A 24578-nucleotide genomic window follows, 5' to 3' on the forward strand; every position below is an offset into this window, starting at 1 on the left:
ATGTGTCACCATGTGGCAGCAATTTGGTGTTTTTCCTCAAGGTACAGTTGTGCATATGTGTTGGATAGTGAAATGAATGTCCTTTTTTGTTGTTGTTGTTCTTAGAAAGCTAAATCTTTCCCCTTAAAGAGCAGTGTATTGCAAGACTCACCTGCATTGGCTGAAGCAACATTTAAAGGCACCTTGAAATGTTTTAAGAGAGCCCTAAAAATATCAGTTAAATTCTGCTAACGTGATAGTTTGGTGTGAGGGTTTTAGTAATCATTCTCTTGGCAGGCATTTTATATAGAAGAAAACCTGTTCAGAAGGCAGATTGAGCTACCTGCTATGCACACTGACTCTTCACAATTAGACACAGCAGCAGATCAGTCCCTTTTGGAAGAATAACATCAGCTTAGAAAACAAAACTGGAAACCGGAAATGCTGGATAGAATAAAGGCAAGAAATTGCATCTGGAAAGGTAAAGTCTTGAGAGTTCTTTCAAAAAATATATCTTTACTTCCTGGTGTGACTTCTTTAAGAATCATTTCTTCTTCTCCTAAGAGATGAGTTCATGTAGCCACAACTATTTACATCTCATGCTGTTTGCCTCTTCTGGAAAGATTACAGGAACCTTCTTTCTGACTAAGTAGACCTTTTGGCATGCAGGATCAATGTTTCATATTGTTCCCTTAAATTTCTCTATTGTAGTTTATCTGTTGTTTTCTATTGCAAAACATTGTTCACGATTGCTTGTCAGCAGCAGCAGCACTGGGCTAGTTCTGTATTTGTTCCACTTTCTCACAACATTTTAAGATCAGAAGAGTTGCAAAAGAATTCTATTTCCACCTACAGCATATGAACCCTTACATTGATTTCAGATCAACCTTTCTGTCACTTAAAGGTAACTGTTCACTTTGTAAAGTATCTTCTGTATTCAGCTTGTTACTACAAGCAAAATTTACAGGCAACTGTCCTGCAAGACTGTCTTTATGTTTGTTGTGAGTATGCAGAGCTGCTTTTTAGGAGCTCCTTCCAAGTGGTATATTGGGAAATCCTTAACAGAACTATTCCTTTAGATAGAATTATTTTGAAAAACTGTTATCTGTATCTGTAGAAGAGTTGGTTTGAACAGAGACTTCTAGATGAGTTACACAAATTGCTCAAGCTTATGGAATAGTTGGCTAACCTGGCAAAATGAGGCTGTCTCAGGTGATTTTATTTTGTAATTAGCTTTCCCCTGCTTTTCACATAGCTGCAGGGCAAGAATCGGCTCAGGTTCACAAGAAAGTTATGAATGGGCCTTTTGGAAAGCTGAGCCTCCCAATTTCTAAAATAGGGAAGAAGGAAAAAAAAAAAAAAAAAAAAAAAAGAGAGAAAAGAATCTTGGGGAAAAAAAAAATGCAGAAAATATTTATTAAAACAGGCAATGAGATGGAACTGCTTTTGGTGGTACTGATTTCAACAAAAGTTGTTTGTGCACTCCCAGGATAACAGACACTTCTGCGTATTCTTACCAAGAGCAACGGCTCTCTCAAAAGCTGAAATATAGATGCAGACCTCTCCCTGTGCCAGGGAGGGTGTATCATAACAGGACATAACTTAATCTGGTCACACTTCTGTTAGAAAAGATGATTTTGCAGCCTTTTTTCTGCTAGGTCACAGTAAAAACCAGCCAGCTTAAAAAAAAAAAAAAATGTTTTTTATGGGTATTCTAACTTGGATCACCTATACTTTTATGGCAAGAAATAGATTTATCCAACAGGACTTTAAATCATGCACATTATGTAGGGAACGTTTCATACTACTGAGTTTTCACCTTCTTGCCTGTACACTTACATATTATGTTGAGCCAGACAAACATGTCTGCTTTCTAAATCTGTTTTCCAGTTAAAGAAAAGCTAGTAGCAAATAACTGATTTTTCCAGTAAGACTGTAAAAATTCAGTGGCATCACTGTGCTGGAGCCAAACATACAGTAGAGAAGCTGGTTCCAAGAGAGCTCCTAAGGAAGATGTAATCTAACCTGATAGCAGAGTTGGCTGCAGAGGAGGAGAGCTTCAGGCTGCATCTTATTCGGTTAGTTCAAGAAGATGACTGTTAATGATACAACAGTGATCTCAGGTCTAATCCCATTGTGCTTTCCAAATGGCAGCTCCATGGAGACCGGAATCCAGCTCTGAGTGTTCTGGGTCCACCTTCACTGCTGAAAGAGCACACTTTTAGTTGAGGGTCAAGGTTAAATCACTTTTAGTTGAGGGTCAAGGTTAAATATTTCTGCAGTGTCATTAGTTATGGTAGAGTGTAGTTCAAGCCTGTGTTAAGGTCAGCATAGGACGAAGAGACTGTGTGAACTGCTTGAAAACTGCTGGCAGTGCTTTCAGCCTTTGTGCAGCAAGAGCTGACTGAAAAAGTGAGAATCCTCAGCTGGGCTAAAGGCTGGCTAGAAGTACTTGTACAGCACAGTTTGCCTAAGCATCACTGAGAGTCTGGGCTGAGGACATTGCCTCTCAATTATATATACTCTTTGTTTTCCTTCACAAGTGGATCACCCTCATTTTTCTGCTTGTATTACAGATCGAGAAGAAGGACAAAAATACCACAGAGATGAAGAGAAAAGGAGAATTGCCCTGAACCCCTTCTACCAAAAGCACAGGTATGCCAATTAATAGGAAATGAGATAGGCTTCCGCAAGGGGGATCACCTGAACCCTGCTTATGACTGTCCTTAGAATTTCTTTAATTTCCAGCCTCTCTATGTGAATGATTGTTCTCAGGCTGAAAAGATCACCAGTCATCAGATCTGGTCATCCCACAGCCATAGACAATGACATGTAGCAGGCATGTGGATGTTTTAGGTACTCAAAAGGGCAACTGTTTGGGTTAGGATAGGTGCAAGAAAGGAAATTAGCCCTAGGCTCTGACTCCTGGCTCGCAGGCTTAGGTAGGCTTTATCCAACAAAGCAGAAAAAGGCAAGAGGTACACCAGTGCCTCTAGCACAGGCTAGTTTGGGGAACTCCCATAAAGGAAGAGCGCGAGTATGTTCCCAAGAACCAAGGGGTGTTTTCTGTAGCAAAACTTAAGGCAATGGCAACCAGACCTAAAGGGGTCTTAATGAGGTGGAGCTCTTTATGAAAATGAACACAGAGAGCAGAAAGAGAGATTTTGCCCCAGAAGAAGGTCTGAACCATGGCCAAGCTGGTTTGCTTGGTGAGATTTTGTTCAAAAATGTCCATAAAGTATTTCCTTTATACATCACCAATTCACACTGTGCCAGTTCTTTCGTTGATTTACAACAAAGTTGAGGCTTGTAGAAAAAAAGACGAAGGATAATGTGCCACAGAAAGAGAGGCAGAAAGCAAAGCAAGGGCATCAACAAGTTTCTAGGTTTGTGCTATGGCAAGGAATTCATTGCATTCACAGCCAGTTTGTACTGCTTTGTTCTCATGCCAGCATTGTTTAGCTCCTCTCACAAGATGTTCTCCATGTAACCCTTCTCTGCATCTTTTCCAGAGCTGTTTTCTTCTTGAGTGTGAGAGCCCAAATCATATATGTCCCGAAGGAAACAACAAAAGTTTGTACAACTACATCAGGGCTTCTCTACCTTTAGTAAATAGTGTCTTTTCTGAGGCACGTTCTCTTTTTTTTTGCAAATGGCTGAAGATTTACTTATTGTTTATTTCAATAGCCTGTTTGATAACCTATCTCACTGACTTTGGCAAATCTGGCCTTAATCCTACACACCTTGACCTCAACACCACAGCTATCTTTGCTGCTCAGCACTGTTTTATTTCCCCACTTAACTCAGGCCTAGAGTGCTTCCCAAGGTTTTTTTCTCTTGCTTTCAGTATATGTATATACAGGATAGTTTTTATACCTTTAATTAGGTATTTTCTAAGCTCCCTCCACCTTCAAGTCTTTTGGCTCTTCAGTCCAGATAAATTCACTACTAAAATTCCTTAGTTTGACCAAGTTTGCCCTACTGAAGTTGATGTCATTACTAACCTACTTCTGTTTGTTACTCTGTTTAAAGTAAATGGAAACAGTTGCTGAGTACTCAGCCCATGCTATTTTTTACTACCAGCTTTTTTGAATGTCTTCATTACTTAATAAGTTGAGGCTGTGTCTTGTCTCAGCGACTACCATCAGCTGAAGAAATCTGGCAGCTATCATACCCATGGCTAGCTGGGCCCAAATTTATTATTAGAAGCATTTATTTCCCAAGTGGTATTGGGGAAGTTAAAGTTGACCATGGCATAATTCCCAGTAATGTTTCTATAATAACATTTCAATGATAGACCTCTTCTAGCACCTTTGTATTTTGACATCAGACAAGAAAGGCCAGGTTTAAATGAGGTGTACAAAGCAGAACCAACCACTCCTCAAAAAACAAAGGCTGCAAACAGGTGGCCTGGGCTGCTGGAAGTGGCTCTTCCTGTTCATGTACAATGGAGAATGTTATGATGAATTGAATGGTGATGAGCTGATTGACAGATGGCTTATTTTTAAATAACTTGCAAAGATCATTTGGTGTTTTCCTCTTGGCTGGGTCAAATGTCTAAACACTGAAATAGAAGGAGTGTTGTATTAAGATTACAAATGTTTTGGATGCTGGCGTACAGATTGTACTCACATGGGTCAGGTCTAGCTCCTGTTTGGAAGAGGAGGGGAGCAGTAGAAGGACTGTCCCCTCCATGAGCTCTTGTGCATTGAGGAGACCACGCTAGCCTCTACTGTTCTAAGGCTGCTCTCCTCAGCCTGGAGTGCCCTGATGACAGGATTCCCTCTCCCATGCTGCCAGCCCTATTTCCTGTAGGTATTTACTGGAGTCCTCTGACCTGTTGTAAGAGGAGACCATTTGGCCCAAAGAAATAGTCATTATGTGGCAGAAGCTGCAAGCTAAGTCAATCATGAGACGAAATGCATTTTAAAATTTCCCAGCTGTTTCGCCAAGAATTTGAGTACATCTTGAGCTTCTAAGTGTAAGAAACATGCAAAGTCCTCTTTCTCTTTGCCAGCATCCTTCTCTCATTGCATTTAGCCTGCTGTTTACTTACTGTGAGGCTTCTAGCATTCTTGATTTGTATAGGTTCCCTTAGCATTCTTAGCCTTTTTCTTGGGCTCTAATCATGATTGTTTGTATCACTTTTATATTCCTGTCTCTTATCCTGTATTGCTACATTATCATCATGTCTTCATGCATAGCTCCAATCTGAAGAATACTTGGAGGAAAAACATGCACCTGTTCCCAGTTTTTTAGCTTTTACAAGCCAGTAAAGAAGTGCAGGCTGGTTAATGTCAGCCAAAGAAATGTGCCAAAAAAATGAAGGTGGGATGATATATACATGAGAGCTGCAGTAGTTCTTGCAGTAATGGCTTCACTGTATAGCTGAAGTCTGCAGGACACAACACAGAAACATGGTGGGCTGGAGGACAGAATAGGCTGTGCAGTGAGGAGTCAGTGGGAAAAATAGGGAAACTTTCTCATAAAATGCACAGAAGAAGAATCTAGGCATTAAGCTGTGCTTAAAATGGAAAAGGCATCATCTCACATGCTGTCTTGCTCTTGAAATGGCAGACAGGGAGCAGTGAGTCCTGCAGGGCATAGTGTTACTGTAGGAATGACAGAGCTACATAAAAGGCCATGTATTTCATCTTCCAAAAGGACCTTATGTCAGTGAGCTGAGCACATGATGCTGAGTAGGTAGGAACCCAGAGCCACAGGAACAAGGATTCCTTGCTTCCTCTGAGCCCAGGGCCCTGCTGCACTCAGTGCTGTGGCTGTGACATAGCAAGACTATGAATGAGTGTTTGCCAGCACCCTGCCACTCCCTTGGCTGGTTGCTCTCTCCTGTGCACTGTGTCACTTCTCTCCTTCCCCCCAAGTCTAACCCATGCTAGACACCATGGCCAGCATTCTCTGAGAACAACAGTCTAGGTATGACTGCTACATCTCTTTTAGACATGTGGGAAAAGAGGATCTTGAAAGGTCTGTTTCCTGCAAGGGGAAGAAATGTCAGCCCTTGTCCCCTGTCCCTGAGAGAAAGACTGTTCTTGGCACTGTGAAGCTTTGGTTGGTGTTAGCCTTGAATACACAGAGGTGGAGCCACACTGGTAATAGGCAACAAGAAAGGTTGGCAGATATAAGTGTGAAACTTGAGTTCCACAAGACAGTGTAGTTTAGCAGGCATGAAGTAACAACCAGGAGGGAGGAATCTGAGGTTTAGTGTTATTCTTCACCTTGTGAAGAACATTAGCTGCTCACGATCCATTCTCCATAATTTTGCGAACTCACTCTCCTTCTTCCTTTAGTTTTGCTTACACTGCTCTTCAGGTGGGTGTGTTTGATCTATTTCTGCCTCAGCACACTCTCAGTGAAGCACAAGGATGCTTAATCCTTACTGGATGATATATTTTTAGGCTTTGCAGATGGTCTTATGTGTAGGTGCATACCTTGAGGTCTTCTTTTTGCTTGGCCGAAGGTGCTTTCTGGTGTCCTCACCACTTCAGGTGCCACTGAACTGGCTGGTGGGGAGGCTGGCCCAGGCTACTTGACTCCTGGGGTGGGTTTTGTCAAGTTGTCTCCTTGCATAAAGTCTCTGGGAGAAATATCTTGCAACTACTAATCAGCGAGTGAACAAACTATGTGAGGACTGGTGCTTAGCACAGCTCCTGCAGTCAGAGCAGTGATTAGCAGTTCCCTAGCACTTCAGGCAATGGGAGTAAGAGAAGCTCTGTGAAACAGGGATGTGCTGAGTTAGGTTTTGGAGCTCCATAAGAGAGATTGGGCATGCATGGGACTCAGGGCTGTCCTCATAGTATGATAAAAAGGAGATTAGATTAGATTGATGGTAGGCAGTAGGGCTAGAAAATGTGTGGGAAAGGGACATTGTGATAGCCTGTATTTCTGTGTTCATCTCTTAGAGTCATTAAGCTCAATTGCATTTTAATTCTAGGGTCAGGGATGTATGGTAGGATGTGCAGAGTGCCAGATTACCAAATCATCTCAATGGATTGCAGCAAAGGAAATCCCTTTCATGATGCTGCAGCTTTCCATTCTGTTTATTCTGTACTATGTAAAGCTTTGCTTTTCCCATGTCCAACAGGTTTTCCTTTCATTTCCTGTAATTTTTCTCTTTGTTTTTCTCTCATTTTGCAAGCTAGGGTAGAATCTGGCTGTAACTTTTTCTCATCTTAGCAGTGACTCAGGAGTGTCTCCACTTTATAGGAAGGAGAAGAGATCCTTTTAATGTATATGTACTTGATGGTGAAATTAAGACACAACGGTTCAAATGTTAGCAGTTCATTACAAATGCTAGTCACTTAGGGATGTGGGGAAGGGAAGATGGACGATAGAAAAGAGATAGGAAATAAAAGCATGGAGTCTTTGTAGAGAGCAAGAGAGAGATAGTTACCACCGTGGGTCCAGCGAGGTTCATAGTAGATCTGTTGATCTCAGGAACTCTCATCCAGTCACTTATGGGGATGGGAGAAAGCCAGAAAGCTTCACAGCAAGCGGGCCTGGGGGAGATAGGGGGATTCTTTCAAAGAGGTTTTTCCCCTCAGGGAATTCTCCATCAAAAGTTTCTTTGGGAGTTTTTCTTCAAAGTCCTTAGCTTAGTGATGGACTTTCATCCCTCATTTCTCAGGTTCTTTTTTTTCATCTTTCTTCTCAGTTAGTGTGACATACCTGGCCCAACAGATAAGCCAGCAGGGAGTGGTGCCTTCATTGCCATGCACAAGCTTTATCACCTTCTGCAATGGTCAGCTCCTTCAAGACGCACCCCCGAGAAAGACTGCTTATCCACTTCTGCTTGTCTTTACACTCATAAGCAGAAGTACTGTGGCATGGTGACACCCTCCACTTGCCCCCCTAGAATTCGCAGTTGTCAGTTAGAGTCTTATCACCAAAAAGGCCTCACGAAGCAAGTTTTGAGACAAAAAAAGTTTTGTCTTTCACAAAGTTTCCTCTGGCACATAAATGTGACTCCATTTTATTTTAGTTATTGCTTTGCATCTAGAAGCTTCTGTGGTTTTTATGATTGGTTTGGGGAAAGGTTTGTGTGTCAGGGAAGTTCAGTTTTGAACAGAAAAAGCAAAAAATATCTGTTGACTTTTGGTCCTATGCATTGTTTTTGCTTGCAGGGGCATTCATTTGACTTCCTGCTTGTCATCCTTTCACAAAGTATTTTGTAGGCTACTCATTGTCAAATCATTGCTGATACTGTTTGTGTGCAATGGAATATATCCCAGAGAAGTGATTTCTTGTGCTTTCTTCCAAATAAATCTGTCGGTGCTACAGTTCAGTTATTAACTTCTGGATTGTGCAGATCCTTTTGAAAAAGGCTAGGTACCAAATGCTGCAATTTTTTTGCACCACAGCCATTGTTCAAATTGGCACTTAAATCCTTGAATTCAGTCAGAGGTATTATTTAGATTACAACAAGCAGCAGTTTCCATTCCGCTGCTGGCCTTGGTTAAGTACAGTTGCCAGAAGAAACTGAAGTGAAAGAACTGTTAAGCAACTCTGTAATTACATTGTTTAACCATTGTGGTAGAATTTGGGATTTCACAGATTTTCTTGTTTTCTTGTTTTCTTTTCTTTTCCAGAGAGAGATGTTTTCAAGTGTCTTACATACATTTCTCTTCATTTATTAGTCACACACAGAGCCTCAATGCAAGGGAATCAGACCGTCAGCAACAGGTCTTCTCTTGGGTCCTCTGTATGGTCTGTGGACTTCAGAATTGTAGAATGGCCTGGGTTGAAAAGGACCACAATGATCATCTGGTTTCAACCCCCTGCTGTGTGCAGGGTTGCCAACCAGCAGACCAGGCTGCCCAGAGCCACATCCAGCCTGGCCTTGAATGCCTCCAGGGATGGGGCATCCACAGCCTCCTTGGGCAACCTGTTCAGTGCATCGCCACCTCTGTGTGAAAAACTTCCTCCTGATATCTAACCTAAACCTCCTCTATTTCAGTTTGAAACCATTCTCTCTTGATCCCCCGAGTTTGAAACCACTCCCCCTTTCAGCTGCAACTATGAATTCTTTGCTCTTCCTAGACTTACACACATTGTGCAAGACTCCCACAGAATCCACAAGCCAGCAGCTGTCTCCTGGCCCAGAGACCCACACCGTGTTGTTATTAATACCCAAGCTAGCTGGTGTGAAGTTAGTTCATGCTCATGAACTCATGTGCAAAAGATGCAGCTGCAGCATAAGCATCCTGTCTGGAACAGAGACAGGAATCGTATCAATTTCCTCAAGGCTTCCTATGCTCCTCTGCATTGAATTGTCCCACTATCTTGTGCTGTAGAAACCTGGCACATCCCTAAACTGGCCCATCCTGTGTCTTGAACAAAGGATGTGCCTCACCAAGCAAAGTAAGGCCAAAGTGACATAGTGCTGGGCTGTGTAATTTAAGCCTGTCATGAAGCACACATGTGCAAGGGAATTGAGATGAAGTAATATAGCCAGTCCTTTGCTATTTCCCAACTTCTGACTCCTTCATTGTGCAACCATATGGTTTTCTTTATTCAATTGTTTTTATGCCCATTGGGGTGAATTGAAGAGTATGGACAGAAAAGACGAGAGGTGAAAGGAAAAAGATAACAGCATTAATAAATAATAAATAGAAGACAGATATTTTAACCAATGCTTTGAAGTAGCATTGTTTTTAAGTGCCAAAGTGTGAAGACCTCAGGATCCTCTCAAGAGAAGGGATCAAAAGTGTGTAGGTATTTTCAGCTCAAGGCAAGACAAATTACAACAGCCTGAACTTAGGTTCACAGTCCAGAACACGTTGAAGCCACCTTGTTTGGCTGCAGGGTTGGAGAGTCTCTTAAGAAGAGACTGAATTTCCTATCTTTTAGCTGTGATGTCATTGCGCGTACATCTAGATCATAGTGAAGTTCTGCTTTCCAGGCTCCACCTCTGGGCATTCTCTGTACTTTCTGAGGCTGACCACAGTGGTGGCAATGGTAACCACCAAAAATACACAAGAGTTGCACTTCCAGTGAAGGAAGCAATGCTCTCTCATATCGCTACAGCACACTCCTGATGCACCATGTAGAAAAATTACAGATTAGCAGCGCTGAGGATCGTGATGTTTGAAGCAGGAAATGGCAATGACAGGAAAGGACAATTAAAATATTAGCAACCCCTCCGCTTTCCTGTAGCGCGGTATAGCCCCCATCACAAAAATACAACATGGATGCAGCACGTGCTTTCAAAACAAGGTGATTTTTGTCGTTGTTTTATCCTTTGCCGCTGGCAGAGCCATTGGGTTTTATCTCAATGCAAGCCTTGCAGCAAGCAGAGACTTTCCAGGAAGCCCCGGCTGTCTCCGGGCTGGTAACACAGGGTGGCACAGGTGCAGCCCTGTTCTGCAGCAGCTTCCTAGAACCAGTTCCTCCCCCGGTGCCCTGTGGCTTTCCCGTGGGTGGCAATCAGCAAGGAGAGGGAGAACCATGTGCCCCTCAGCTTGCTTGGCTTTTCAGTTTTTACATCTGAAGCGGGTGCCCTGCTTCTCCTCGCTGCCCAGGCTCGGGTCAGTGCTTTCCGCAGGCGGCTGCGCGGGCGGAAGGAAACAGCAGTCGCTGTAAGCGCAGTCGGTGAGGGAGGACGCGCGGGGGATGGAGCAGCGCGGTGCCTTCCCTCACACGAGGCTCTCCTCCCCTGGAAGGCTTCGATATAAGCTGAGGAGGAGCTTCAACAGACGCGAGTCAAACACCACCTCCATCCTAACGCACAGCATGCTTCCTTCCACGTTTTCTTTTGCAGGTGGGGCTCAGCTGAACGAAGCCCTGCTCTTCTTCCTCACCATTACCGTACACGCGCGTAAGTCGGGCTGGAGCTGATTACGGCCGGTACGGCCCCGATAAGAAGCTGCATGTTATCTTTCCTCTGCGTTTTGATCTGAAGTCCCTTTCCTGTTGGCAGTTGGTAAGTGGATGCGTTTGCTGTACGGCGCCCGTCTAGCTTTGTGCTCTGCTGCGTAGGCTCACACGGTGTTGCACCCACAGCGGCTGGCGAACAGAGCGCTCGTTTCTCGACGGGACATCTCTTCGCTCTCTTGCGTTGTGTCAGCTGGGGAAGCTCCCAGCTACCCTCACGCAAGTTTACAGCTTCAGAGCCTCCTCCCGGTACGCACCAAAAGCGACAGCCGCTACTGCTCCGCGTAAGTCACCCGGTGTTCAGAGGCAGAGCCGTAAGGGCTGACGCCGCTCCGCGCGTCCCTCGCCGAAAGCACTCGGGGAACTGAACGCTCTGCCAGAGGGACGGAGCCTGCCTCCACAAGCTGTCTCGAAAGCGAGCTGCACTCGTAATTGGCTCGAGCTGCCGAGATGAGATGTCCCAGACCTTTCCCAGAGGTCCTCGGAAACTTCCTGGCAAAGCCGAGCTCCGCGCGCTCAACCACGCCGTAGGGCTGCCGCCGGGATGAGCGCCGGCGCCGAGCGGCGGTGACGGAACGCCCGGCGGCCCCCGGCGGCTGCGGGGCCCCCAGCCAGGTGGGGCAGCGGCGGGGGGCCAGGGGGCGGCCCCGTAGCCCCGCCCGACGGCGGAGCGGCGGAACGCGGCTCCCCCGCGGCGGCCCCGCGGTGGGGCCGGGGCGGCGGGCGGAGTCCCGAGCACCGTCAGCCCTCGCCGCCGCAGCCTCGGGGCACCACCGGCGGGTGGTGAGTGCCCGCGGCGGGCGGGTAACGGGCCGGGTGCGGTGGGCGGCGACGACGGGCTCCGTTCGGAGCCGAGAAGGGAGATCCGCCGCTGTGCCGCTAAGCCGCTTGTGCCGGTAATGCCGCCGTGAGCGGGGCTGTCGCGGGGCGCCGGGAGGGCGGCGGCGGCTGTGCGAGCGGCCGGAGGCCCGGCGGGGGGAGAAACAATGGCTGTGTAGGTGCCTCTGCCTTGAGCTGCGCGAAGCCATTAGTGCTGTGTGTGTGCGCGCGCTTGTAGTGGAGGGAACGTGCCGTGGAAGCTTCGTGCTGCCTGCTTTTCAGAGTCTCCGGGTTATTGTGCTGAGTTATTATTCAGCAGTGGGATCGGTGTTTCTATTTTAGCTGCTGAAAGCCGTGTGCTCAGCCCCGCTGCTCTTCCTCGACTTAAAATTTCCGTGGAAAGGAGCAGGAACTCTTCCTGATCCGCAGTTGGAACCAAGGCTGGTGGGAGCTATCTGTTGCTTTGTGTGCACGTTGAGTTCCTGTTACCCTGCTAAAACCTCGTTTGTTTGGTGTCTCTCTCCTTTACTGACCCTATGCAGAGCTATTCATAGGAACAACGTGGCTGCAGAGCTATGTCAGAAGGGCTGTGCTGTGGGATGAGATTACTTGGTGTAACCCGGCAACTCCTGCTGCTGGATGGTATAAAATTCACCGTGTGTAACAACATACACAGTTTCTAATGTGGAGAATGTGGTTGTACCAGACCTGTCAGTCCGAAATTTTGAAAACTAAGTTCAAGGAAGGTGTGGAGAAAAAGGAAATGTGTGTGAGTGTGGCTTCTTACCAACCTATGTCAGGAGAAGAAAATATTCCTACCTGATGAGATCACAGATGTGATGTTTTTGAAGGAAAAATATGTCTGTATGTATGTAAGATTGCACCAGCAATAGCTTTGTTTTTCTTCCCACCTACATGGAATAAATCCATGGATCTTTCTGTCTGGCCTGGTGAGGTGCTTGCATCTGTGTCTGCTGAGCTGAAGCAGTCAGTGAGGTCACTCTTCAGGCCTATGATAACTGCCTGTGGAAAAAAAAAAAACAAACAGCAGCAAGGGTCTTTCTGGCCGTGAGAGACCCTTTCTGATGTGGAATATATGAGTCATCCCCTGAGGTGCCCAGTATCCAGGCATTCCTGAAGCAGGACAGCTGCCCTGGGGCAGTGCCCATAGAGTGGCTCCAGGGTGGGACAGGGCAGGGCAGCGAGACCCCAGAGTTGTCTGTGGGATCACAAGGGCACGAACTGTAAGGGTGGAAGGAAATAGGTGAGTTACGATGTTTTGGTTAGGCAAGGAGGTGGGCTTTGATATCTACCATGTGCGCTGCTAAATAGAGGCTTTAGAAATTACATATGGGTGTTGCCTCCCTCAGAAGGAAAATGCAGTGGCCCACGTAGTGAATGATCCCATTCACAGAGCCAAGTGCTCGAGGTCCTTCTTCACTTTCTCCTCAGACTTTTGAAAAGTTACAAGCAGAGATGGTTTTAGAGGTTTCTGTGTGATAGCTTTCTTCTTTGTGTGCTCATTTTTGTGAGGAAGAACAGTTGTCTTTGTGATGCCTTCCGTGTACCATGAGTGTCTTTTTATCCTGCTCTCATTTTTGGTGATGGTTTCCGGGTGTTCTGATAAATATCTCTCATTAAACGACTGATCTGTCCTTCCAAGCCAGCTTTACAAGAGCTCTCCCAAGTCTGCCTTGGCTGGTTTGTGGTTTTCTACCCTCTGCATGTACCTTCACGTGTTGCTGGGCATTCTGGTTCAGGTGCTTTGCCTGGAAGAAGATACAATCCAGTGGATCCCTTACAGATGTAATTTGAAGACTGCTGTGAGTCTCCATGAGGCTGTCCGCACCATTGCCTCAAAGGAGTCTGTAAGGAAAAACTATTTTGCACAGGATGTCTTGCAGTGTATCACAGGATCTCGTTTTGTTAATCTCTGTGCCTGAAGGTCCAGGTTATTTTAACTACAAGCCTGATTTATTTTATTTTTTAATTATTGTAAGTGTATGAGATACTTTACTCTGGCCCCATAGTTAAGGGCGTTTTAGAAACAAATTTCAGATGGCTTGAAATGCTTCTTCAGATATCTTTTCTTACAGATGCTTGCAGTGTTATAGTATAACAAATGGAAATATGCACTGTGTTTTTAAGCGTTTAGTTTACTGAGATTGACAGCTCAGCTGTCATTCATTTAAGTAATATGTTTTTTATTTGTGCTAGCCTTATAAAGAAGGTGGTGAAAAATACTGGGAAATTAATCTGAGGTAACTGAGTGTAGAAGGTTTTTTGGTCTATTTCAGAGTTTCTATTTTCTGCCATCTGTTTACGTAAAAGCCCAAGAGCTTAGCAGCAGAACAAGAAAAAACCCTCAACTTTCCCATTAATCCAGTTTTCTTTCTGCTTCTACTATCGCAATGTTGTGTATTACTAACTACTATTTGTAATCTTCAGGGGGAAATAAAATACAACTTTTTTTCTTCTTTCCCTTCCCCCTTAATGATGCGTGAACTTCTGTAGGTGTTAAATCTTCCTGTCTGCCTTTTATCCTCATCCTACAGAAGAATCTGAACCCTCAGCTTTTTGCAGTGGTTGCTGAGGTTGGAGGGAAACATCACGTGCAAGCTGCAGTTGCCTTTGCAGGTCACCTTTCTGCAGTGCATTGAAATTAATCTGCTGTACTTTGTGGTTCGGTGTTTCAATTACTGCTATCGGTGGCTGGTCTTTGTGCAGAAAGCTTGAAGGGCTGAGGAGCAATAGGCAGCGTTCACTGGTGTGTGTGCTATTAAATAAAAATAGAAGCACAGAGCTTGCTTGTGGTATCACTGCCTTTTGAATAAATGTGCGTGCAGATTATGGCAAGACTCTTCAATAATGCTGTGTTCGGTACGTATCACCTTTAAAACATCACGTCCTTAAAATTCATTCTGTTAGGGTGGAGTAGCTCCTCAGTGTTCTGAATACAGTCATAACTTACTCTTGAGGGCAAAACTGAGATGTTGGTATCTCAACAGGAAGATCCTTTACAGCACTGCTACAGAATGGGTGAATTTTAAGCATCTCCGGGATAATAACTGAAGTCTCTGTGTAACTGTTTGTGTTGTTCCACTCCCAGCCCCGGCAGCAGCAGTAAAACCCGAGTGCATTGTACTGGAGCTATTCTTTACATTCCAGCATCCGTGGGGAGCCAGGAGGAGCGAGGCAAAAAGTTGAATAGCCCCCATGTGCCCTGGCTGGGGAGGAAGGGCTGGAAAACTTAAGAAGCCACAAAGCTGATCCTCCCTCCTTTAGGCGGAGGGATGGAGTAACCAGGGGCTGGTTTTAAGACCAGGCAGGAATGAAATGAAGTTCTTACTACATCAGTGAAGCTCTCCTTAACATCTGTTGGTTCAGAGTGGAAGTTACCATTTTCTTAGCAGTATTGCTTTCTTTTGGGACAGTAGCCAACAGAAAGCTGTTTGGGAAATGGGTGACTAGCAGTCTTAGATTTCCATAGGCCCTTCAACTCTCTTTTAAAACAATGTTTTCTCAGCCTTAAGAGTATGAGATGGAAATATGAAAATGAAGATCAGCTGCTGCAGAGCTCAGAGCAGCTTTTTTTTTTAAGCTGGATCTGCAGACTGGTGCCTCTCTTGCACAGCAGTAGCCTGGTGCTGCTTGCTTGTGCTACCACTATTCTCAAAGCCCTCTGGCCAGCAGTGAAATGAGAGTGGAGTGAGGGGCTTGTCATCAGCTCGGGCAGAGCCCCAACAGAAGTAAGCAGTGGAAATATGCGTACAAAGTGGCTGCTTAATGGTAAATGATGTGTGTGTGCCTGTGTAAGATATCATGCAGGAGGCAGGAGAGGAGGAGTCCCTTTTCCCAGGGTAAGAAAGGAATGGAGGTTGTGTCTCTGATACATCTTTTTTTCCTCCTTTCCACTGTAGGTGTTGACTTATGCAGCTCCTTTCTGTGCAGACTTATTTTGCTGCTCTGTGTTGTGCTGATGCAGTTTTTTGGCTACGTGATGACCTGTGTGGGAGAAACGATCTGCTTAGGGAAAGAGTCCTGCCAGCACCCCAGCATGAAGCGAGGGACACAAAAGGGAAGGAACTTGCAGATTTTTGTTCTGTAATGGGAAGTGAGGAGGGTACGTGACAGCTTAAGAAGTGCTGTTGCTGAACGAAAGCATGACCTTACTCATCTTTTGGCAATTAAAATAGATATTTCCTGTTTCTCTGAAGTTCTTGAACCTGCCTGCCTATGTCCTCCATCAATGTCATGTCTGAGCACCTTGGAAATGCTATCGCCTCAATCTCCACAGTGCTTCAGATAGTCTGAAGCTGATGTGTGGAGTTGAAACCAGGAGCAGGGTTAGTGGTGTAGATGAGAGATACCCTGTAGGGTTTGTTTGAACATAAAATTTGCACAAGATTAAGTGGAGACACGATATTAAATCCACTTAATGAAACACCAGAGCAAGTTAGGATTTGTCCATATGGTGAATGTGCGCAGGGCTTGCTAGCATGTGGTTGCTAGTCTTGGTCGTGCCCTGCGTGCAGACAAGTTACTGCTTTCTCATTCAGTTAACTGAGAAAAGCCTGTTTTTCACTGAAAAGAGTTAAGGGAAAACTACGGCTTGCTCTACTTGCCCAGACATTTTGCAATATTTAATTGAGACGAGGAGACAATTTTTGCCTCAGCTGAAGATCTGGAAGGCTGTGTAGGGCTATCCTTCCCACCCACATCCACTAGTTTTGTAACTGCCTGTGGTGGTTTTAATCCCCAGTTCTCAGAGGAACTTGGTAGTGATCTGCCACGTGGTGCAGTGGCTCTGATGTTGCAGTACCTCTGTAGTCTCCTTTGGTGGTTGTCCTCTCCTTTCTCTGCGCGATTCCCAAGTGTAGATGTTGGCAAAAGGATGCTAAAATGGGTGGGCAAGGATGTATCCTCCAGCTCCATTGCAGAGCAGTTGTAAATGCTGTACGTGTAGGAGGGGAATGGACCACAAAGTGTCTGCTGTGTGCTCTCCCTAAATAGCATCTCCTGCTGCTGGAGGCTGACAGGTCTGACGTAGCTGTGTGTTTCTCCTGCCTATGCTGCTCAGCTTGTGTTGCGGAGCACAGCCCAGGTGTGTATGCTGTGTTGTGACCTAGACAGCTGGTTCAGATACTGGCAGTACAAATAACATTTGTACAGTTTCTGAAGTACAGTAAATACAGAAATAACAGTGAATACAGTTTCTGAAGACTGACTTTTTCTTGCAAAACATGTTAAGAAAATACTGTTACTTCATCACCCAAGCCATTCTCTGATTCTGTGATCTTAATTGGAGCAATTTAAGTGGAATAGCTGTTTTCATTCCTTCTGTGTTGAAGACATGCCCTTTATTGTTTTCAACTTGGGACATGGATGTTTTTGTCTTTAAAGATTTCTGATGAAGAATGAATGAAATGAAGTGAAGAATGCTGCTCAGAGCTTCCTTGGAAACGGCACTGAAGTAAAATAGAACATACATGTTATTCATTGGATTTCACAGGACTTATTTCTTATTACAAATGGTTGGTGTCTGATTATCATTATTATTATTTTTTAAGTTGAATGACTGAACTCAACTAATGCCACTTAGTAAGTGTCTGAAAGCAGCATTTAAAGTGTTTAAATTCAGGCAACAGTGTTGAGGAAATATGGACTCTTCTGCAACGCAATTATGTGACAAGCAGAAATAGTTGAGTTTCTGATGTATTTTTGCCAGCAGACTTTTTGATCTTTAATGGAAGACAAGCTTAGAGGGTTTCTTTGTTCTGCAAAGCTGCTTGGTAACTTCCGCAAAACTTGTGGAGGTCTCAAATATGTGAAGTTCTGTGGCACTGAGAGATGTGGCCATGGTGATGATGGGCTGATGGTTGGCCTAAATGATCTTGGAGGCCTTTGTCAACCTTAATGATTCTATGATCCTATGATCTCCTGGCAGATTTGTCTGAAATTAGCCAAAGGGGCTCCAAAGCTCTACAAGGAAAGGAAGGATAGGTGCATATGCATGCAGAATATGATTGCATAAATTTCATTTTGTGCTCCAAACGTTTGTGCTATAGCAGCACAAAGTGCCTATTACTGTACTGCATTTCATGCTTTAATGGCCGTGCTCGAATAGCAATGTGATGGATCTTGGTGATGCTGGAAGCTGAGCTGGGTTCTGTATGCTTAGAGCAGCAAAGACATTGATAGATGATGCAGTTGTTCCTGCCTACAGCATACCTTGCTCTGGAGATTTCTAGCTGTAAGCTGAAATAAACATCAGACTTCACTGCTGTGGGAATATGCCATGAAGTCAGGTTTGGTTACAGGGGAGCAGATCCGTGCTGCAGGAGGTCCATGGTGCTGCTGTGACTGGCAGGGAGGTGAGCCGTGTGCTGTCATGAGGCTGGCTCACCTGCTGCTCTTATCTTCAGGTAGGAGACTGTATGCATATAGCCCTGGTCAAATCTGATGCTTAGCAAAGATCGGGTAGGGAAGGATAGCTGACATGTTTAAAAATACCACAGCCCTGAGAAAGATCCTGCTTGTTTTGTTGTAGCTTTGAACAGCTGTGGAAACTGAGACTCCTACAGCAGCAATAGGTGCTGTTTCACTTCCAGCAGACCAGAACTGGCTGAGAAAGTAACAAGTGAAAGCGATGCCAGGAGCTGATGACTGGCAGTGAGCATGGGGTGTGAAGGTAGGGGGCTGTGGGAAGGACAGGACTGTGTGCCTGTGGCCATCCCACCAAGAGAGCTGGCCTGCATACATTTTGTGCCCCATGGCTCTCAGCAGCGGTGGTAGGTGTTGAAGCTATGGCAGGAGTAGAAGGACTGTGAGGATGTGAGAGTGTGTGGTAGGATGATACACTCCTCTGGGCTGCTGTGATTTTAGGGGTGAGTGTCCTCTTCAGAAGCAACCATCCCAAATACTGATACATAAATACTCATGTTTCTGGGGGAAGAAGGGATCTCTGTGTAGCACTGAGAAAAGCATATAAGCCTTCCCAGCATTCCCTACTGACTGATTAAGGCAGCTTTCCTCTCAGGCAGATGGCAACTGAAGATTACTGTCAGAGGTAATTAGCTTTCCTTATGTACAGCCAAGGAAACAAAGGTGCATAAATCAGGGCACAGAAAGCCAGGCAGGCTGACTGCCCCTAATAGTCAGCACTGCAACATGGGCTGTTGTGTCTCTTTATAGCACCAAGTCACTGTAACTATGACACAGAAACATGTAAATGAACGTGTGAAGTATTCTTTAAGAGCTGAGCGCCTGTGTAACAACCAACACAGCTGTGCTGTGAACAATTCCAGTTCTGAATTTGCCTTTTTGCCCACATCTTTGCCCTGAGTTCTTATTGTGAATTTGGTTTCAGTGTTGTCTAAGGAAACATGCAATTAGTGGTACTCCTAATGCTGAAGTCAGCTACAGCTACATCAGTGAAAGCTTATGAGTTTTGAAAAACATCCTTTTTTACTTTTTATTATCTTAAAGAGTGAAGAATGCATTGTGATATGAACTGATTTTATTCTGCAATGTAGACTTCTTAGTAACTTTTCCCATTCAGCAAACATCAGTAAGATTTCACGTTCTGCATTACGTGCTCTTTAGAACCGTGTCTTTCAACTATGGTATGAATCTTGTAGCTGTGGAAATGCTCAGGTTAAGTATTGTTTGAGGATTGTATTTGGTGGCTTTTCCTATTTAAGACACATTTAAGAAATGAAACAAAGCACTAAAAGCCCGCAGGCACTCTGCTGCTACCTGTACAACCGTTCTTTGTTAGCTCAAAAACACTTTACACCCACAAAGCACTCTCAGCTATGAAGTTGCTGTCTGAGCTTTTCTTACCATGTGTGGTGGTGTTGGAGATATTTTTGAGCTTTAGTGGCGAGAAAATTAAACCGTGTGTAAAGAAAGCTCTTGGAAAAAAAAAACCCTAATACTCGCAATATTTGAACTTCTCCAATTGCACAGTGTCTCTTTTGATTTAGTTTTTAGTAAGCAGGTAAGGTGAGTTTTCTGATTAACTTTCATGACCCAGAGGCAACATTAATATATTCATTGCAGTGCTGAATTGAGAATACTGGAAATGTCAGGCATTCATGTTATCAAAGAAGCTGCTGAAACTGTTGGTGTCCTGAAGCTTGCTTACTTCTGATCTGTTAGGATCACTACCCTGGGAAGCTTGCAAGACCTGCTAGCAGTGTGGGGTAAGTGCTACCACTTGCCACCATTCCCCCACTCTCTCAATTTAGCTTTATGCTTTTCACTGACTTGTTTTGCTACATTCCTGCTTCTACATTCTCGAGCTCTCCATTGGCACATGTGTACCCCAGCAGACGGATGTGCCAGCTCTGCTGTTAGGGGAAGATACTGTACCAAAAAGCTAGTTTTTGCTGGTGGGGGTGTTCATGGTGTTTGCTGATACTGTTATTTTTAAGCAGCAGAGGCAAGATGAAAAGCAGCATGGTGAAAAACAGTGACTACAGTTTTCTTAGAGCTATGACTGCATGTATGTTTTGTGCATTATTTCAGTGAAGGTGAAACTTCCATTCTGTATGCTAGCACAACTCTGTATGCTCACACCTCTTTGCTTGCTTGTTTATTCCATGCAAATCTGTATAATGTAATCTCCATAAACTGACTGGTAGATTGAGTTGCGTGATTCCCAGTCGCTTTTGTAAGAGCTGAGATTAAGTCCCTGGCTCCAAATCAACCAGAGCTGGGTGTTTTGAACACTCTAGTATTGTTACAAGACAGGTGTACCTGAATGTGCGTGTATCACACAGATGGTAAAATTCTCTGATTATTCCTTCTTTATCTAGATCAATCGTGGTCTCTGGGGAAAATGTGGTGATCTGATATGGTTTGTAACTGAACCATTTTGAGACCTGCCTAATTTAGCTATTTCCAGCTTTTTTTTTTTTTCCTTCTACCTCTCCCCACCTTTTTTATCTGGGTATCCAAAGGACTTGACCTTGAGCCTCTGATTCTGCAGGCACTCCTGAGATATCACCACTGGCTGTGAATGCAAGTGATGTTGTGGTGGGGTTTGTCTTTGTTAACAGTTTTCTGTTTTCTCAAGCTTTGTATAGTATATGTGTGTTTTCTTTAGTATGTTTGCTCACTTAAAAGGATCTGGAGAGGCAAAACTATCATGCTCTATTTCTTCAGGAGGAGCAGCTGTCCTAAGCAACAGAAATCTTTTCAGTTTTGCATGTTGAGGTATAAGGAGAAAAGGACTTGAACTCCAGCCCCCGGAGCATGTTGCGAGACTTGTTTGTATTTGTCTTTCTGGAAGAAGATCTGAAGGAAAAGGAAAAAAATGGTCTGAAAAGGAGCCGTGTTGGCCCTGCAGAGTGTGGGAGGAGCCAGCATGAACTCAGACCTCCCATTCCCTCTGTGTTTTGCTCTATTGGGTACGGATTGACAATTAAAATGTGTAATGTATAAATAGGAGTCCATCTGAAGGCTGGCTAAAGCCTTCGGTATTAAATCCAGGAGAGTATAACAGAGCTGGGGAAATGACAGGCTAATAGTGATGACAGGACAAGGGGGAATGGCTTTAAACTAAAAGAGAAGAAATTTAGATTAGATATTAGGAAGAAACTATTTATTCAGAGAGTGATGATGCTCTGGAACAGTCTGCGCAGAGACACTATGGATGCCTCATCCCTGGATGTGTTCATTAAGCCTGGATGGGGCCCTGGGCGGCCTGATCTGGTAGGTTGGATTGTGGCAGAGGGATTGGAACTGGATCATCTTTAAGGTCCTTTTCAACCCTGGGCCATTCTATGATCATTCCATCAAGACTGTGTTATCTAATGTGTGTTTCATTCTTATTTATCATTTTAATTTTTGATGCAGTTAGAACTGGATTTATAGCGTTTGCTTTGCTTAAAGCTTTGAGAGTTGAGGAAGCAGAGCTACTTCTGCTCAGCTTATATGTGCTTTGGATTTTACACAGGTTATGGGTTAGCTTTTGACAGCACTCAGAGGTTTTTGTGCTGCACTAGAGCTCCATTGCTGCTGGGCATGGAGATAAGTTCTTTTCAGCGTTCAAATGCACAGGAAGAATTTAAAAATGATAAAGAGAAATTTTGGGGAAAGGCCTGTAGAGGGGCAGAACAGGCAGAGTGTATGAAAATCTGTTTCCAGCTGATGTGGTTTTTATTGCAGAAACTCGTCTTGTTCTCCTAGTCCTCATGTAGAGGTATAAATGTAGGCAAAGAAACTGAGAAAATGGACTTTATCTTATTCTTGATTGTGACTATAGGCAAGGTTTAGAAAATATATGAAATATTTGATACTTACAAAGCACCAATTAGATGAGAATCCAGGAGTTACTGTTTCTCTTCCTCCCTTCCAAAGCCACTGGTTGGATTTGGATCTCTGTAGGGCTGCCCTGTAACCCCAAGTTAGCGATGTTCATCTGTGCTGCAGGAGGTATGTTACTTGTTGGAATGAGCCCTAAGCCATTTTAGAACACTGGAATATTGTTTTCTTTCTTGAATGGGAAAAATTGAAAACAGCAAACCAACTGGCTCTTTAATGTTTTCAGTTTCGATTATATCTACACTGTGCCACAGATATGGATCTACACTGCACTGTGTCAACCTGAGTCAAAATATTAGAAAGATGTCAAGGGTCACCTACCAGCCCTACTGTAGTTTCAAGCTGGAGATAACATTTTCTGTCTCTCAGCAAGGCTAATTAGCTTGTCATCAAACCACTGCACCAAATGCTGTTACTGTTTAAGGGCACGTTCAGTGGTAGCTGATGCCTGTGTTCTGTTGTGTTTTGCACATCAGGGTTTTCTGGCAGGATACTCTGGCTCATGCTCTGCACTGCTGTTTTTCTCTGCAAAGCAGGTATAGCAGGTATTTGGTCTCAGCGGCAGTGAATTCAACATAGTTAGACTCCAAAGCGATACGTCTGTGAACCAATGTGCATCACTGATTGCTGTGGTACCTCTGAGCACAGGATCACAGCAGCCTGAGAGGCATGTTCTTTTTTGAATAGGTCTAAAAACACCTCACACTTATAATAACTGACCTAAGTCTAGTGCCTTCTTGCTTTCCAAGAAACAATCCAAAGAGTGAAAGCAACCTCTTTTTTTTCTGTCCTGTTCCTGTTCGTTTTTTCTGCTTCTATGCCTGCTGCAGGGCACCTAAGAATGCTGCTGAGTGCCCAGGCAGACAGAAGAGGAGAAGACAAGGGCTGATGCCGCTGAACAGATTTTGGAGAAACAGGAGGGAGGAGCAGGAGCCTGGGCCTTAGTGATAAGGCCAAGAGTGAATCAGGTCATGCACGCCTTTGGAACATTTTGCTGAATTTTCCCTGTTGATAGCATAACTTATGGTTTGTGTTTCTTGCATGTGAGAGAAAGAGAGGCTACAAATTCATGTGTTACAGGTCTTGTCTGAAATGAACAAGGGCTTGGGTTTGGCTGGATCATGCCACCGTACTTGCTTTCTTGTATTTGAAGGTGCTAGTAGGGATAAATTGAGTGAGAGAGAGAGGCTGGAGATGATGGTTTGGGTGGGATGTGGGTTCTGTGCTGTCTGCTGTATCCATAAACTCTGCCCTTTGCTGGGCCTGCCTGGTAGGAAGAACTGCCTGAGATTTCTGGAAGGAATCCAACCTCTCTCCCAGCTGTCCCACATAAGTCAATGAAGATTGCTGGGTGAGAATACAATAGATGTTTTGACTGAACCTGAATTCCTTATGAACGCATTTTGGCTGAAGGATATTCTTGTTTGGGAAAGGTGTTTGGCATGTAAGTAGGGCTGGAGAATCACGTAAGAGCAAAAGAGAAGTGAACTGAAATGGCACTAGACTATGAAAGATACAGCTGAAGCTGCTGTTCCCTGTTGTTTGATCCAGCTGGCAGGCATGCTTTGGTGAGGAACAAAAGTACTTATGTCTGCAGTTAAAAAACAAAAATGAAATAAAATGATAAACTTATTGCTGTCCCTCATAGTACAGAGTAGGGCCCACCGTTAGTGGGATGGTGAAAGAGCAGGACACAAGCACTTAAGTCAATCTATTAACTCCTCCTCCATTCTGTTCTGAAGCACGTGCGGCCATGTAGAAGATCCAAGAAGGATACAGTTCCAGTCTGCACCTCTCTTAGGGGAAGTCAGCAGAAGCTATGCTTCAGGCTGTAGTAGCTGGTAAAAAGCAAAGGCTGGCTGTATCTACTAAACCGCTGAATCTATGAAATGTTTCTATTTCTGTGCTACTGAATCTACTGGACACCACTGACTGTAGCTGAGTCCTTAGAGAAAAGACCATCTTGCTGCTACTTTACAGATCTTCTGCTGTTGTTGGAAAATAGAAAGCTTTACTGGTAGCTCCAAAACCCATTCTTTCTCTGGGAGATGACCATCTCTTCCCAAAGTAATTGGGATGCTATGGAAGTAAATGGCGAGTTCTGTGTGATGTTGGAATGTGGAAGAAAGCTGTAGGATCCAGAGTCAGAAAAGTCTTTTCTACTGCTTAGACCATCAGTCAGAGAGATTAGGGCAGAAGGAGTATGAAAATGTATCTTCTGGAACAGGTGGAATCTTCAATTGCTACAAGCGATGTGATGTTGGAAGTCCCCAGTGCCATTTTGTCAGAGAAAAACCTTATGGTGTTGTGATTTTGCAGATCTGCAAGAGGAAGAATAACAGCTTTATTTTCGTATTAGGAAGGGCAGACTAGACAGAAGGCTTTTCCAGTTAAGGTACTGCTAAACTCAGCACTCCAAAACCAAATTATTGCTACAGGCTTAAAAATGTATTTTTAATTCAAAGTCACTTTGCTAGAATAATCCAATCTGCTCTTCTAATTTAAACTAATATTTCTGAGGAATTCTGTTTTATAATAATCTAACATTGAAAGGG

General features: G+C 44.3%; 1 protein-coding gene across 13 annotated transcripts in view; it reads left to right on the top strand.

The window, feature by feature from the left end:
* The first annotated feature begins 9038 nt into the window (after positions 1 to 9038).
* Positions 9039 to 24578, top strand: part of ST3GAL6 (ST3 beta-galactoside alpha-2,3-sialyltransferase 6) — a 47315-nt gene continuing 31775 nt past the window's right edge. Inside the window, exons 1-2 of one of the 13 annotated variants that reach the window (XM_048944601.1) lie at positions 10648 to 10921; positions 11002 to 11156. Coding sequence is in view for 4 of the 13 variants with exons in the window: in XM_048944647.1 (XP_048800604.1) it covers positions 10612 to 10759 (148 nt within the window). In the remaining 9 variants the exon portion in view is untranslated. The other 12 variants (XM_048944647.1, XM_048944567.1, XM_048944584.1 and 9 more) reach the window with 12 other exon arrangements.

Source organism: Lagopus muta, chromosome 1, assembly GCF_023343835.1.
Source record: "Lagopus muta isolate bLagMut1 chromosome 1, bLagMut1 primary, whole genome shotgun sequence".
Lineage (NCBI taxonomy): Eukaryota > Metazoa > Chordata > Aves > Galliformes > Phasianidae > Lagopus > Lagopus muta.